Source organism: Prinia subflava (genome assembly GCF_021018805.1).
Source record: "Prinia subflava isolate CZ2003 ecotype Zambia chromosome W unlocalized genomic scaffold, Cam_Psub_1.2 scaffold_33_NEW, whole genome shotgun sequence".
NCBI classification, from domain to species: Eukaryota; Metazoa; Chordata; class Aves; order Passeriformes; family Cisticolidae; genus Prinia; species Prinia subflava.
In genome coordinates, this window is record NW_026960610.1 from 2,196,599 (window position 1) to 2,213,099 (window position 16,501).

Below are 16,501 nucleotides of genomic sequence, written 5' to 3' on the forward strand. Positions count from 1 at the left end.
AGGGCCCTGGTCCCAGCCCGGGCGCGGTTGAGAGCGGCAGGGGGGGAGCGGCTCCTTCCGTCTGCGGCGATCCAGCCGCGCTCGTAGCGCCCTCTGGACTTTATTGTCCGGCGCCCCAAGCCCCACGGCAGCGGGGAAAAGAAGGAGAGAGGAGAGAGGAGGATGGGGAGACAAAGAGACATGGCAGGGGATGAGGAGGGGGTCGGGGTGCTGAGGGTTTGGGGAGGGGAAAGGCCGGGTGGAGGCAGAGGGACAGTAGACAGAGGTGGAGGAGAGGGGGAATAGAAAAGAGTAGTGGGCAGGGACAGGAGAGGAAGGAGTGGGGGGGTCGTTGGGTTTGGGGGGGAGAGGGACAGGGTAGAAAGGGGCAGAGAGAAGAGGAAGACCGGGAGAAGGAAGAAGGAGGTTTTAGGGGCAGAGGGAAGGGGGAGAAGGGGGTAGAAAGAAGAGGAATATGGGGAGAAGGAAGGAGGGGTAGAAGGGGGGTAGAGGTGGGGAAGCTGAAGCCCCCACACCTCACCGTGGGAGCCTGGACAAGGAGCTCCTCCTCTCACTGTACTCAGAGTGAGCAAATGGCCGCCAGGCAATTTCCGGGGATTAAATCACCTCGGCCCCGCCCCGTGCAGCCACCCTGGGGCCCCGTGCACCTGAGCCGGGCCCAGGGCCCGCCCCTGCAGCCACGCCTTTGGTGCCACCCGGCCCCGCCCCCAGTACCTCCTGTCCCCGCCCAGGTGTACTGCGTAGACCCACCCCGCTTCTAGCCAGGACCCGCCTCCGGTACCGCCAGGGGCCCTGCCTCCTGGGACACTCTCAATGTACAGGTCAGTGAGATAACCTAGATTTATCTATTCTATCCCCAGAGCCAAGCAATCAGTCCAGCATTCTTGTCTACTTTGATGCCAGCCACTGTCTTGCATTCCAGCTCGCTCCTCGGATGGAAAAGGTCAGGCAGGAATGTCAGGAAGTATATTTAATAGAGAAGGAATCTTGAACTGCATTTAAGTACTACCCTAATCTTCCTCAAGTCTGGGACCATAACTGCTGAATGTTACTGGCAGTAAGGCTTCTTCCCAGCTGGGTGATCCTGTATCCTAGGCTCCGCAATGTGGCTGTACACAGACTGGACACACAGGTAAGGCTAGGGCTCAAAAACTGTTGGCAGTGAGGTGGAAGTTTGTTTTGGTAAATGGTGTCACCTTGCTTGGATGTTGGGGGACAGGCTGGGGCAGAGCTGCAGGTCAATGGAACCAGCCCTGCTCCAGCAGTGCTGTCACCATGTCACTGCACTGGGGTAAGCACAAATCTGTCACCTTTAATCTGCCACAAAACAGATGCAACTCAGACATAATAGATTAGGCATGCAACATGTCATAGGTAACAAAATGCATTATATAGCAGTGTATATTAAATAAATCTTTGTAAGTAAAAAAGAAATCACAGAAACAATTGCTGAGGAACATGTCTGCAGGCTCAGGTCTAGAGCTGGTTGGGTTTTCTCTCATACAGCAGCAGCCAAATTCACCATGGAAAGATCTTGCACCAGAAGGACATGTGCAGTGGGAAGGAGTAAAATCCCATTAATGTTTATGCTCAAGACAGGTCTACCTTCCTGGTGGTACAGAAAGTGCCTTTGGAGTTGGTGCCATTAGAAATGAACAACCCCAGTGTTAATTAAGTTCATTACCAAGTGCACAAAAACAGAAGCCAGAACAGAGCTGTGTTCCAGTGCCAGATTTCATTCGGAATGCCTCCATTGCAAACAGGAATGAGGAAAGGATGGAAAACAAATCACTGTACAGAGAGAATGAAAGGGTTCAGTATGTTCTCCTAAAAAGCTTAATGCCAACCCCAGCCCAGATGCTTTGTAGCACATGTACAGCTTAGCAGCAACGAGGCCTTTTCAGTAGAACAGAGATCTAGACATGCTGTGTCAGGGCTCTGCTGTTGCCTTGACACTCCTCTAGTACTTATACAAAAATGCAACATCCAGCCCATACTGCTGGATACACAACAACAGTGATGTGCTTAATGAAGAGAGCTGCTTTTGAGAGACAGCCTGTAGAGAGAAAGCTTCCAACAGAGCTTTCTCCTGCTCTCCTAATGATTTAGGAACACAAGGCTCAATGTACTTTGAAAAAAAAGTCTGGTATGAAATTAAGAAAAATGCCCATTTTTCAAAGTATATGATATTTAATTGTAATGAAATAAAATCTGAAAATGTCTAAATCAATTAGGAAGTAAACATAAGTTGTAATACTATACCTGTAAAATGATTAATTCCATTCATTCTCATTAGAAATTGTGTAAAATATTTATTAAGGGCTTTGCCTACAGAGGCACAACATAAATAGAGTAAGTCCTGCTGAAATGTGATCAGTTCACAACTGCTGCAGGAACATCAGCAAGGCCACCCCAGGTGACAGTCCCAGCCTTGGGGCTCGGCCCCCACGCTGCCAGGGTTTGCTCCAGAGCCCAGCGCCAGGCAGCTGCTATGTCACAGTCCCTCAGGCAGGTGCCAAAGCCAGCAGAATGTGCTTCGAGAGGGAACGGGTGCTGCAAAGTTAATCCACCCCTTCAAACCCTTGGGCATTCTCCACGGCCACGAGGAGCTTCTCCCGCAGGTCCTCAAAAGATTCATATAGAGGTAAGTCTAGGCGGTTAAAGCTGGAAAGGACATGGAAAGGGTCACAATAATCCATGGAAAAAAAAGTTTTAAAGAACTAGAAAAGATTAAATAATTAGGAGTCTTGATTAAGAATGCAGCTTGTGGTCCACAGAGTTCTCTGCACACCTCACACCTGCCCAAGGTGAGCTCTCCAGTAACTGTGTGCTGCCTTCCCTTGTAAAGCTGGAAGCAAGAATTTGGTAAGAATCACTCAGGAGAGAAAAAAAGCCAACAGAAAGCCCCTCACTCTATTTAGATGATGGAAAACAATCTTTGTCAAAAGACTGATTTCTTGAGGCTCAGCAAAGATATTCTGGATTTAGAGGACAGATCCTTTGCTCTCTGGGAAAAAAAAAGATTAAACATCCAAGAGAAAATCTTCCAAAGGTAAAAGCTAGCAGAGAATTGGAACCCAAAGAGGATGGGTTGATTTTGGAGTGTGTTCAGGGCAGTATTGTTGTTTGTGCTTTTGTTTTCATGTTTGTTTCTTTTATTAAAGCTCATTATTCTATAGAGTGATTAGTTTTATGGAAAGATCCCCAGTCTGTACTAACAGTCTATAAAATAGTTTTCCAATTCAACACAATTTTTCTTTAAAAAGCGACATTCCTGAAATGTAACAGCAAGACAAATTTGTACTTAATGCTTTCAATGTTTGCAAAATCTATAAACCAGGGTTAAATTATCTTATAACTTTATATTTGTTTTGAATTCTCCAATTACTTATGGGCTTTCTATGGCTGTTTGGTGATGTCTGACTTGCTGTAGTTCATTACATCCACTTACTAGGATGTGGGAAGTAAAATAATATCCTTCAGTTGCTCAGTTTGTGAAGGCACTGGGGACCCACAGGATCAAATGCTGTTTGATACAGAGCTGAGCATGGTCAGCAGTGTGGCCCTTATGGCAGAAGCAGCTCTGGAATTTATGCTTTGGTGACTTACCAGGTGTGAGCTCGGGGCAGCTTATCAGGACTTCCCCACTGCTCTATTGTAAACAGCTGAGGACCATTTGAACCTAAGTGAAAATGAAAACCGTATGAAACAGAAACTGCTGGACACTACAGAGACTGCCTAAACATCATTTTTAACATGAAATGTTGGCATCGATTGTGGGCTGGATTTTTCACCCGTAACAAGTACATTAAAGCAACACAAATGTAGTTCTTTCTTTCCAAGCCCAGTGAGTTGGTTTCAGAGCTTGCGTAATGCCAAGAAAGTGAGCCCAGACATCAGCATTTAAAACTTAGTGCTTCGTGGGCTCAGAGGTTGGCTGGATTCCCATCGTGCCACCAGCAGCTCACCATAAAGTTCAGCAAATCCATTCATAGGCACACGTGACGTCCCGGTCACAAACTGCAGGAGCCGGATCCGTTTCTCAGCATCCATCAGCAGAACAGCCTGTTGGCAAATGGACACCATCAGCCTCCTACCCTGGCCTGGATGGGCAGGGCTAAAGAGCAGCCCAAAGCCAGCATCAATCACCTCTTGTACAAGCCAACCCTCAGGACACAATGGATTGTCTCTGCTCCAGGTCCCATCTGTGGGCTGCTCTGGCAGGAGCTACATCTGCTCTCACCTGAGTGAAGTGGAAGCAGGTCCTACCCTCAGCACAATACCCCCCATTCTTAGCAGTTTTCATGAAGAAAAATGATTGCAAAAAAGGGCAGTAACTTCCACTTACAGGACCACTCAGAGGTGGTGCCCAGTCTTACCTTCCAGAACCACTGGATAACAGGATGATTTGGGCAGTAACCATTTTTGTAGATGGTGTGTTGTCTCCAGTCATTGACATCAACATCACCAAGGCCACACATCAGTAACTGCAGGGAAGCAGAAGGGTGAGATGTTAACGTGTGTGTTTCCCTGCACTCACAGGGTAACAAGGTGTCACTGCCCCTCAGGGATCTGACCTTCAGTCATTTATGCACACACAGGGGAGAGTCTGAGTTCTTCCCGGAGTATTCCAGTTACTGGAGAATGGCTGCACACTGCCATAACATGAAAGCAACTTTCATGTATTTGGCTCAAATGTGACTGGCAGAGGCATGATAGCACTGATCCACTAAGCTACTTCCAGGCTTTGAGGCACACCCCCAACCACCTCCCTGAGTAAGTGCAGTTCTTTGCACGTCATGAACAGATCTATTAATTAGGAAGAAACATCTAATTTCCAACTCTGAGGAAGGCAAGCTGTGTCTGCACATTCCCTTAGGGAGAAGGATGGATGACTGAAAAGCCCAGAACGTGGCACATCTGACAGAGAACTGTCAGCTTGGGGCACCAAATTGACTCACCTCCAGTTCATTTTCATCAAAAATTTTAATCAGATCAATAGGAAGCAGTTCTGTGAATCCCTAAAAAGAAGAGCAAAGTTAAAACTCTCATCCCACATAAATCCTAATTAAAAACATCAATGACCAAATTACTTCAAGCTCAAATAATTAAACTTGAAAGACAATGACCTTATTCTCATAAGGGAAAGATGATATATTTACACAAGATAAAACAGTAAAATGAAAACATAAGTATTCTATTTGCATTCTGTGCCAAGCTCCCTGCTCCCTTTACACAGACACCAGTGGGCAAGAAATCTGTGTTAGAAAAAAGTCCCTATTTTTGTGAAATAAAGGAGCTGAAGAGCCTCACCTCCAGAAAGGCATTCATTTGTTTCTGCACTCTGTTTACAAACCGCCACTGGATGACCAGGCTGCAGAAGGAAACAAAACCTCATCAGAAAAACAAACTCATTAGCAGGTCAGCCAAGTGTTCAGAGATTTCAGCAACCCCAAGTGCTTTCAGTTTGTCATTTACAACTTCAGCGAGTGCAGGTAACTAAGCAGCTTTCACCAGTTGTTCCAATTTATTGGCTGGTGACTGATGGAATTTTGAAGAAACAAACCAAAAACCCCAGTGGACTATGACCAAATCACACTGGGAATATTTTCACTCCTGTAGGTACCTATGTGAGCAGACATTTTATTCTTCCAGAGAACTGAGTAATTAAAATTTCCCAGCAAAGTCTGCAAGCTCTGAGGAGAGCTGTCAGGACACAGCACCTCGCCTATAAATAAAGAAACAAACTGCAGCATCAAAGGGATACCTTTCTTTCAGTACCAGCCACCCACAGCACAAACACCTCACAGGTGCAGGCATAAAAAATCAGTTCCAGGCATGGAATTGGGCCAGGTCCAGGTATTGGAAATGAATTCCCAATTTGCATGAATGTAGCAATTTTAATGCCTTTCACCTTGGAAAAGGCCCTGATTTTAAATGCCAGCAGGTATAAGTGAATTTAGCATTTTACATCCTGGTAGGCAGAAAAACGAAGAAAGCTGAAAATTAAACCTAATTTCAGATTTGGCCAATTTTTGGTAGGAATGCTGACACTGGAATCCTGGCTCTGGTCTGTGACTGGCAGAGGAGGACAATGGGATGAGGGCCAGGCTGGAGAGCACCTTCTGGCTCATCTGTACTTGAGCCAGATGTTGGAGAAGCACGTTTCAGTGGGGGGGGGGGGGAATTTCAGGAGAACAAAGCATGTAATTTAATTTACTTTGTTCTTATATCTGACTGGATATAACCAATGTTAACAGTAAGATTTTTTTTTCTAACGATCCCTGCTGCTCTTGTGCAGTACAAACTACAGGAGTGGCAGCAGGGTCAGTTGTAAGTACAACTGCTCTTTCTTATCCCCAGGTATATTCCATAATGATACTTACTCAATGTATTCCCTCTTGTTTTCATTTGTTACCATGATTTCGGACCCATTAGGCTTCAGGTCCACTTGATATGTCTGTATTTCAGAAGACCAAAAAACCTGTTATTTGAGGACATCTTTCTCCCACTGTCCCTGAGCAGCATTTTACAAGCAGTATCAGGAAATCATTTAGTAAATTGATTTACACTTTTGAAAAAACTTGCACTGACAGAAGGGAAAACTGGCAGAGAGAGGCTGGCTATTTACTACTAATTTTATTTACATTATTATTTATAATAATCAAATGATATATTTATGTAAAATATAACCATGAAATATGTACTTTATATATACAAAAATTATAATAGTTATTATTTATAATAAAAGAAGCTAAATCACATATTGAAACTGCCCAAAGCCAACCAGTGTATTATAGAACCTCTCTATTCTGTGGCTTCAATACTCTCCCTAGTTCTCCATGTAATCCATAACCTTATGTTGCTTCAGGAAAAAGGCAGTAAGCACTGGGAAGTGGATCAGAATGTTTTTGACAGGACATTGAGTGCATGGTTTGAAATGTTGAAGTCAGTTTTTATAAAAGGCCCTATAGTCCCCAGGTCTAGTTGTACCTGAAGCCAGGATCTAGGTCTCAGAAGTAAACAAAGGGAAGATGCTAAAAAAGGTCATAAAGGCCTCTAAGCAATAAATTTAATTTAATGTCTACACTATTTTCATTTGTAATGGAGAAAGTTACCCATAGACTGTGACCCTTTTAAACCTGGCAGCTTCCCCCCGTTCTACCAGCTGCCTCTGTGACAGGCACTACAGAGAGGACCTCCCTCCATTCTGCCACTTTCCTCTGAGAACACCTTCAACCTCAGAAACCCAAACAGTCCCTGGGCTCAGACCATGTCCCAGCTGGACTGTGGGACACCTTTATTCCTCCTCCTTGCAATATTTTACTCAGCTTCATATCTGGCTTGTCCCAGAGATGTCGCGGCTCCTTGACATGGATGTGGTGCCCCCAGTCCCAGCTGGGAACACAGCGAGGTGAAGGCTGATCAGTGCATTCACCACCATGAGACTCTGCTCAGTACTGAGTCCTAAAATGACTGATGAGACCAGTCCTAAGATGTAAATAACCTTTACATACCTGTCCAAAGTTTTCCTCATCTATGCAAAACATGAGATCCAGCTCTGTAGGGTCATTTTCCAGGATCCACTTCAGAGAGTTGTAGTATTCGCTATCCTAGGGCAGATCCCAATTAGGCAGTTTGAAAATGGGCAATTAGTGCAGAGTTGAAGAAACCCACGGGCCTCTGAGCTTTGGCATGGGTAAATGGGGTCTTACCACTGATTCCATGTCCTTCAGCGTGATGGGCTTCCCCAGCATCATCTTGTAGAAAGGTCTGATGAAGAAGCCTGCAAGAGAGAGGAGAGTGTTACCTGCCCTGCTCTGCACCTGCACATTCCATAAAGGCACGACTGCTTTAGGGCACCACCCCTGGCATTTCCTGTTACCTCCTGACTGTAACAGTCCTGCAACTGCAACAGCATCATAGCAGCTCACGTTTATTTAGGCACAGAAAGTCCAATTTTTCAGTTTCAACAATTATTCACTACCATACTCCACTGACCACCCTAACATTAATGGCAGAGAGAGCCAAAAGCTGGGAAATTGAGCTCAAGGCAGTCTATCCCATTTAAAATCACTTCTCCTCTCTCTCCAAGGAGTTGCTTGAAAGCCAGGCTGGTGAGCTTCCTCTGCTCAGGACTCCTCTGCTTCCTCTGCTGCACCAGGGCTCAGGAAAATCTGGTCAGTAATGTCTGCCTGGTGTGAGATTTCAAAACGCAGCAGAAATTGTTATTAAATAATTCAGCAATAATTTTACATATCAGAATTTGCATCAGTTAACTCCCCTAGTTTGGCTGCAGGTTTGCATAGAAATAACTGATACAAATTCCATGCTTTTCCTCTAGGGACAGTGCTCATGCTGGTTCTGGAGTTTTGAGTGGAGAAAGGAGCAAACCTTTGTATGAAACCCACTTGTTGAGTAAGACACTGTAATTTTATGAATCACCATTCAAGTCTCAACAGTGCCAGTCCCAGACTGTTCCCAGAACCTGGGGCTCTCAAGGAGGTGCATTTCCTTCCCCAAAGCCCAGGGGCAGCAGCAGAGCAGGAGCAGAACTCACCGTCCAGCAGCTTCCCGTGGTACACGGCCAGGCCAGCCACCCGGCCAATGAACGTGAAGTACGACAGATGGTCTTCGTTACAGAGACCTGAATTAGGATTAATCTGAAGTGTGTAGTTGTCCCTTTTTTGGGGAAAGAAAAAAAATAGCTAAAGGACCAAATCTTTAAATAAGCAGACACTCAGATATGTTAATAAATAACGTGTGCTTAGGGGCATCTCCCTTCAACAGCGTTGTGGGGCTGTGTCCAAGTCCTTTCCAGGCTGTCCCACCACAGAGCCACTGAGGGCTGACACAGCATCAAACCAAACCCAATGTGAGCAAGACATGCCCTCTCTCCTTTGCACTAAGGGATTGCTCCAAGATTTTAAAGGGCAGCCCCCAGTTTAAAGTTCTGGGAGGCCACTGCTGGGGAACTACTGCAGTGTGAACGAGCAGCTGTGTTCCGAGCTCGCTCTACAGCAGCGCCGCAACTCTGGGCAGCAGAGGAAAGAGGCTTTTCTGTGACACTGGTCCCTTCACCACTACTGGTCTCAGAAACAGCAGTTTTGCTGCCCTGGATATTGTCTGAGCAATGGAAATGTTTTCTGGGTTCTCAAGGACAAGTCCAGAGGCTCTCTGAAGGGCAGCAGGAACAGGGCAGTGGGGCTGCCCAGGGCACCCTGGGAAGGAGAAGCTACTTCTGCCCAGAGCAACTGTGCCTCTTATGCAAAATGTAATGTATATCCCTTGAGAATACAAAGATTTAATGGACACTTACGTTGCTGAGTATTCAAAGAGACCATAGTAAGGGTTAAACATCTCCTTGGACAAGAGAAAAAACCATTCTCTGGCCACACCTCCATAGTCAAGTCCTTTTTCTGACTCAAATTCAATCCAGAGCCTGGCTTTTAGTACATCAGGTCTCTTCACGGACATGATTCTTCTGTAGGACTCCTCAAAAATGTTATTTCTGTGTAATTTCATCTCAAATCTGTTGGGTATGTCAGCCTGTGTCAAAGAAGATTAGATTATCCTTGCTAGTCTCAAGAAATAAGTCTTAGGACAAATTACTCATGGGTAACAGCTCAGTGACAGATCAGACACCTGGTGTTCCAGTTCCCCATGTTTTTATTTCCCAGTGCTCTCTCAGTCCACAGGTTGAGAGCATGGGGGGAACTGGGCCAGTTCCAGAACAGTGGTGCAGACTACTATGGTAAATATTTGATGAAAAGGACAAGAAAAGTATCAAACAAACAAACCAAAAAAGGAGAAAGATTGTCTATGCTCTATTTTAAGGGCATTTGCATTTATCTAGAAAAATGTGAGTCTTAAAGACTTAGAAAAGCTTTTTGTTGAGAAACCATCAAATTCAAACTTTGCTTTGTGGTTTTGGTTCCTACTTGAGCCCTTCAGGAGCATCACAATGGAGTAACCTGGCAGCTGTGTCCTGCAGCCTGCCCCGTGCTGGTTGTACTCACAGGTTTCTTTAACTTCTTGCGGAAATAGTCGTATTTCTGCTTGAACTCCCTGGAGTACGGCACTGCCTGTTGGGAGCAGTGGGAGCACACGTCATTCCAGCTACTCAGCAGTTTGATACCCCACTGTACTTAAAAGGAATGTACAGACCTGCTACCCACATGTTGTGCTATGGGCTCCCCTAAACCCACCTATGAGGGACAGCAGCCAGGAGAGATTTAAAAATTCCACAAAATGACATCATTTTACTCTGAAGATATGACATTACTACAGCCATTAAATAATCTCTCTACATGTTTCCTTTATTTAAATACAACCTGAAAGGCAATTTAAGTAATTCTGTTTGTCATGGCACCAGAAATATTATTATTGAAAGCATTCAGATGCATCCTTAGTGCTTCAGTGAAATGGATTAGCTCCTGCTTTCCCTTAAAATCCACCAAACAAATCACTGTCAGTCACTCAAAGGGACCATGATAATTTCATTTCCTCAAACAAACTTTCTCAATAGTCTCTCTCATTTATGCTCAGCATTTCTGGGAAGAAGCCTATTAGCAATTTGCACAGTGCTGTGAGTGAGGCTCTCCAGTTTTAAATGCCTGATAAATTGGTAAATCCCTCCAAAAGCAACTATGGTCAAACAAGTGACTATTATTGATATTATTACTAAGCAATTAGAATTACACCATGCAACAGCCTCATCTGCTGTGTCCTGAAACTCTTAAAGGTCCCAAGGATGTATCCAGAATAAAAAGGTACTCTTGGCACCAGAAAACATCTTGGGATTGAAGTCTGATCACTCAGAATAGCATAAAATGGCATAAACTGGCATAAATCTGCATAAAATCAGCATAAAAAGTAAAAGAATCACTCTTTGATGTTTTTAAAATTTGATACTGAAATAAAATGTTGTGTTTATTTTTTTCTAAGGCTGTGTCCTAGGGTGACTGTATGATGGTTATGGTGGATCATCCCTCAACCACACCAAAACATCTGGGTGACCCTGGCACAGACACTCCAACAAGAAAATATATGCCTGTCTACTGCATCAGCAAAGGACCCTATGTCTACCTGCCTGGTAGGAATTCCCCTGCAAGCAGGAGAGTATTCAACCAGTTTTGACACACATATGCCTAACCTAAGTCCCAAATCACACAACACACAGCCAAACGAAATGCACTGTCGGTGGGCTGTAATGATTTAGAATCCCATAGAAGAGTGGCTACCAAAGTTGCCCAGAGCAGCTCAAGAATTCCAAGAATTAGAGCTGTTGGGTTCCTCTCCAGCACCGTACTGCATTCACTTCATCTTCACTCCACTGTCTAGCACTAAAGCCTTTCACAACACTGCAGTATTGAGAAGAGTTCACTGCCAAAAGGTAGTGGAATATTCTAAGCCATGTTACAGCAGACAACCCATACCATTCACATCCCAAAAGCCTCCCTAAGGGTCTGTTCCTAATTTACGGAGATTGGGCATGGGCAGGAATCCCATCCCAGCTTTTAGGAGGGCCATGTACCTGTTGGCACCCAACTAAACCTTGATTGGCGAATGGACTTGAAAAAACAATTCGGCCAACAAAATTCATAAAAGAAGCGGTGAAAATTTGGACCCAAATTGTGATTCAGAAATTTTTCATTGGGCCAAGTCAAAAAGAATTGCTGTGTCCCTCTTCCTTCCATGGGTCGCAGCAGCCAAAGCTCTAGGTGAATTGGGCCACCTAGAGTGCTGAGTGGTCAAACAGACAAACTTGACATCCACTGCCATCAGCTCCCTCCTAGAAGACAAGGAGGCCAGACAGGCCATGCTCCAGAATCGTGCAGCCATAGATTTCCTCCTGCTGCTGCATGGACACTAGTGCCATAGTGCCAAGAATTTTAAGGACTCTGTTGCCTGAATTTAACATCGAAAGCACCCAATGTCCACACCACCCTCAAAGAACTAAAAAGCTTAGTTGGACAAGTGAAGCAAGAATCCAAAGACTGGTTCACCTAAATGTTCAGAGGCTGGGGACTCTCGGGGTGGTGGACTTCAATAGTTAAAACAATTCTGTTGTTTTTTGTTGTTTTATTCTTAATTGTGTTAGTGTTTGGAGTTCTATGTTGTTTAATTTTAAAAGCCCTCAGCAGTTTAATCCCTACTACCTCAGAAGTCAATCATGCAGAATTTGCAGACCAAAAGCAGCCTGACTTGCCTGCAAACCACAAGTGGTGGACAGATTCCTATCCTGCATCAGAATAGGCCCAACACCTTTCTTTTAACTTTATTTTAACACAAAAAGGGTGATGTTGCAGTGCACTAAGTAGTTAGTTAATTTTTGTTATTATATTGCACTGGGTGGTTTGTTGTATTTGCACACAAAAGTAGTTTTGTTATACTTTGCACATGGTATATTCCATACTCCCCTCTGGGTTTTGATATCCTCTATTCAATTCCTCCCCATGCCCCCTCCCCCTCCCTGGGTCCTTTCCCATTGGTTGTAGTTCCTCTTCCTCTCCCCACCCCCTTTTCCCCGGGCTTAAAACCCCTCGAGCACGTGGCTCGGTCTTTTTTGCTTCTTGGGGAGGTGAGTTCTACAATAAAGCTGTGGGACCGTGGTCCCAAGGAGGAGAAAGAGCGTCTCTGTCTTTTGCCTTCAATCCATTATCGGGGTAACACACTGGGGTCTGGAGCTAGCCAGGATTTGACCCCAGGAGCCTGGGACCTCGATAGGCTGATATTCTGAAACCTCTGTTTACCTGCAGGAAGTTTTATCTCTTAAATTAACTGACCCCTTTTTTTGTCTTTTTTGTCACACTTTGAATCCACATAGTCTCACCTCCCTCCTCCCAAGTGTAAACAGCTTTTTATTGTCCAGAGATCTCAAAATAAATAGAACAATGTGTCAGCTCAGTAAAATCCTACTGTCAGTAATGACCCATTTAATGGGTAAATAGGAACACTTCTCCATAGGCACCCCCAAACCCTGAGCATCTGGGAGGCTGCCCAGAACTTGGTGTGACATTCCCAGCTTCTTCTGACTTAGGATGTGGATCAGCAGAGCTCCTGCTTCCCAGGCTGCCCATCCCTGATCTGGGGAGCAGGCAGGGCCTGTTGCTGTTCCAGCTGTACCCGAGTCAGGGCATTTAATGGAAGATCCCACAGCAGTACTTACTGGGCCTGTGATGGCTGGGTTCTGCAGCCTGGGGTCTTCCCACTGGGTAATTTTATTATCTGCAAATAACAAAAGAAATGATCCCATGGCTACTCTGGTACCACAATGAATTTCTGTTGGTTTTTTCTCCCTAGCACTGCTCAGTTCTGTCAGGGTTAGCAAAGGCTTGTCTGCTCCCACCCTCTCCAGTCCCAACACACTGTTTAGTTGAAAACATTTACTCGAAAACACAGAACTACCCCAGAACCCAGGGAATTTGCACTGCTTTGATGGCAATGTCTGCAGGAGTGAGTGAACATGTTTATTTCAACATGGGCTACGATTGGAGATACACAGCCTGACAAGTAAAGGAACCCAAAACTTTTGGCAGTGACACCACCTTAGGTTACTGTTTGGAAATCTTACATAGATAGCTGAAGTATCATACTTCTAAATTTGGAGGGAATAGCATTTTTCCTAGACTCTGATTTGATGAGAAGGTAAGGGGAGGCAGAACTGTCCTGTTTTGGTGCAAGAGAATCACCCAGTTATGACCAACGGAGATGCTGGCAGTGGCACAACACAGCCCAGTTCTTTCCATCTACAGCTTTGAAGAGCACCAGGAGGATGACAGGAAAAGTTCTACAGGACCATGGTGGGACTCTCCTTCCCTGCCTCCAGACAGCTGCTCCTCCCAAGATTCTGAACACAACAGAATCACAACAAAACAATGGTGTTGCAACAATAAGACAATGCTCCAAACCCTACCCCAGGTGCCACCTGCAATGGCTAGGTGTTGGTCACCCATGGCCTGCCATCCCTCTGTTACAGACACTGCTTTGGGTTAGGAACTGGGTATCAGGAATCAAGATTGCATTTTCCATGTTTCTAGAACTGGAAAAGCCCTGTAAGTTATGAGCATCCCAGGCTGGTTTAAGAGGGACTGGATCTGAAAGGCATCATTCAGCAAATGTTAACTGGAGAAAATTCTAAAGGATTGCAAGCACATTTCAAGATATTTGATATATCAGTTAATTTAATAGTAAAATACTATTTTATTTCCCTTCACACATTAAAGCTGTTTATTACTTATGGGAATGCTGGAGGGCTGCCAGCCTGAGCTCCAGAGACCCCAGAGATGCATGGAGCAGAGCTGCTGCTAAGACAGGACACCTGGCCCAGCTGTTTCCATTTTCAACCCCTACACTGGAATTCCCTTCTACAAAGTTCTCTGGCCACCTTCTTGACACCAACAGCCACAAATCACAGTGCCAGTTTTCTGTGAAATCAGAGGTAACACAACTGGAAATGACTGACAGTGTGTCAGCTCTTTGTTCTCTGGACTTCAGAGTATGCGATGACACCAACAAATCTCAGTCTAAGTTTCTTTTCAGAGTCTTACAGGGACTTCATATTAAAAATGGTGTTCCAGGGCTACAAGGGTCTGGCATGAATCATTCCACCTGGAACTGCAGGTCAGGATTCTTTGTCTTATCCCAAGTGGACATGGATAACAAACTCCTTCTTTTTGAAGAACATTTTCAAAAGTCTCAACATTTTCAAAAATTTCAAAAATTTGAGTCTTCCCACCAATACAATTCTCTGTCATAAACCAGGCTCTCAGGCCTTTGAGGATTCCCTCTTCTCCCTGCCTTTCCAAGGGGCCCACTATTTCCCTGAAGTTTGGGACCTCCTGCCAGATACAGAACTCTCACAGCCAGACATTCCCAGTACTGATGGCATCAGAAGGGTTACTCCAGGTTGGATTAAGGCACTCCTGTAAATTGTACATCGCAGGGTGAGATAATTCATGACCACGTGCTAGTATTTTTTATGCCTTTTTCAACCAAAATTCTACTAATTATTCCCATTCTGAGTAATACTGCCATTTTCCTTACACATTCTCTTCCTGCACACTGCAATGGCCATTTGCCAGAGTCACTCTGACTTCCCATCCCATTCCAGTGAGCCCCTCTCCCCTCTCCTGGACTGCTGCTTCCTGCTGAACTAAGGAGTGCTTCCCCCTAATTCCTTGTGTAAATCACTGATGCATATTGTGAATATCACCACATGATGGTGGACATGGACAGACTTTGTGGAGAATCCATTCAATGTATCCATCCCCCTTGTCCGTGAATCACTAGTAACTGTTCAGAAAATGGTTGCAGAATAGTTGTTTTCCCTTCTGCTCCCTTCCAATAGTATGTGCCTGGGAGGCTCCCAGGAATGGCAGCAGTGTGTGTGTGCTGCAAAAAACAGGGAACAGCAGTGTGTCCATGGAAGGTGAAGTGCCTGGGGCAGATGAGGCCCCAGGGAGCCAGGGTGTTAAAAACTAAAACACAGGGAAAGGGGTTCAGTGTCACACACAGCCTCTGGTACCACTGACACCTGTGTGCTGCATCAGTACTCAGTGTTTCTGGTCCCCGTGTAACAGCAGAGGGGCTGTGCTGGCTGCAGGGACTTTTGCAGTTTCTCCCAAGGATGAGAAAAACATTTCAAAAATTGGACAAACAGCATTGGAGAACTGTTGCCATGAATTTTCCTGGTTTGCTGAGCGTTTATATTAAAGGAGAAATGTGCAGTTCTCACGCTCGTGAATTGTAAACACAGGACCATGTTTTGTAAATATTGACAATGTTATGAATTCCTTCTCCAAGAGAAGGGGAGTTTGAATGACAGCCTCCTGGACCAATGTGGTAGGATAGGTAGAATTCCTTCCTCCAATCCACAGGCCTAATAGAAAAAGTATAAAAGTAGGTTTTTGTAAATAAACCGGGTCTTCTGCCCTGCTGCTCTGTTGCACCCAGATCTGTGTCCCCAGTCTGTTTTCTGGCTAAGCCTCCACGGTGTCATGGGTTGGCACTGGCCAGATGTTAATGCACCTATGAATATATGTTTTTTCCTTAACAGCTACTGTGGGATGTGATCAGGAACAGAGCAGAGCAGGCTTAAATCTTGAAAACAAAAAAAACCCACTAAAACTTTATTACATTACATAAGAACAGGGACAGAAATACTCTTAAACACACACAGAGACAGAAATAAAAACTTCTTAGAACATTTCTTCTCTTAGTTTCTACCTTTCTACACATCACTCTTCACAGACTAACCTTTGGGTTTTAGATCAAACAATCACTACTCAAAAACAAACTAATCTTTAATTCAGCAAGGGAGAGAGGAGTTTCTCTCGCACCACAGACTGTTCTCTAGAAAACACGGGTCCACCCCTTATGTGTTTTTATGTCACCCCTGGCACCGCCCGGAGAAGTCTGCCAGGGTGACACTCTCTTTTTCTTATGTTTAGCGCTCTCACTGCTGTCTATAGTCTAAGGCTGCATACAGGGCTCTTTT

At 44.8% G+C, this 16,501-nt stretch overlaps 1 protein-coding gene across 5 annotated transcripts in view; it reads right to left on the minus strand.

Moving 5' to 3' along the window:
• Positions 1-2,170: 2,170 nt before the first annotated feature.
• Positions 2,171-16,501, minus strand: part of NEDD4L (NEDD4 like E3 ubiquitin protein ligase) — a 103,632-nt gene continuing 89,301 nt past the window's right edge. For all 5 annotated transcript variants that reach the window (XM_063424559.1, XM_063424558.1, XM_063424561.1 and 2 more), the window contains 13 exons: positions 13,172-13,230; positions 10,020-10,085; positions 9,320-9,549; positions 8,561-8,682; positions 7,716-7,786; positions 7,518-7,613; positions 6,387-6,460; positions 5,314-5,374; positions 4,962-5,021; positions 4,380-4,487; positions 3,969-4,065; positions 3,610-3,682; positions 2,171-2,664 (listed from right to left, as the gene is read on the minus strand). In XM_063424559.1, coding sequence (XP_063280629.1) covers positions 2,562-2,664; positions 3,610-3,682; positions 3,969-4,065; positions 4,380-4,487; positions 4,962-5,021; positions 5,314-5,374; positions 6,387-6,460; positions 7,518-7,613; positions 7,716-7,786; positions 8,561-8,682; positions 9,320-9,549; positions 10,020-10,085; positions 13,172-13,230 — 1,220 coding nt within the window. In that variant the 3' untranslated portion in view covers positions 2,171-2,561. The remainder of the gene's footprint in view (positions 2,665-3,609; positions 3,683-3,968; positions 4,066-4,379; positions 4,488-4,961; positions 5,022-5,313; positions 5,375-6,386; positions 6,461-7,517; positions 7,614-7,715; positions 7,787-8,560; positions 8,683-9,319; positions 9,550-10,019; positions 10,086-13,171; positions 13,231-16,501) is intronic.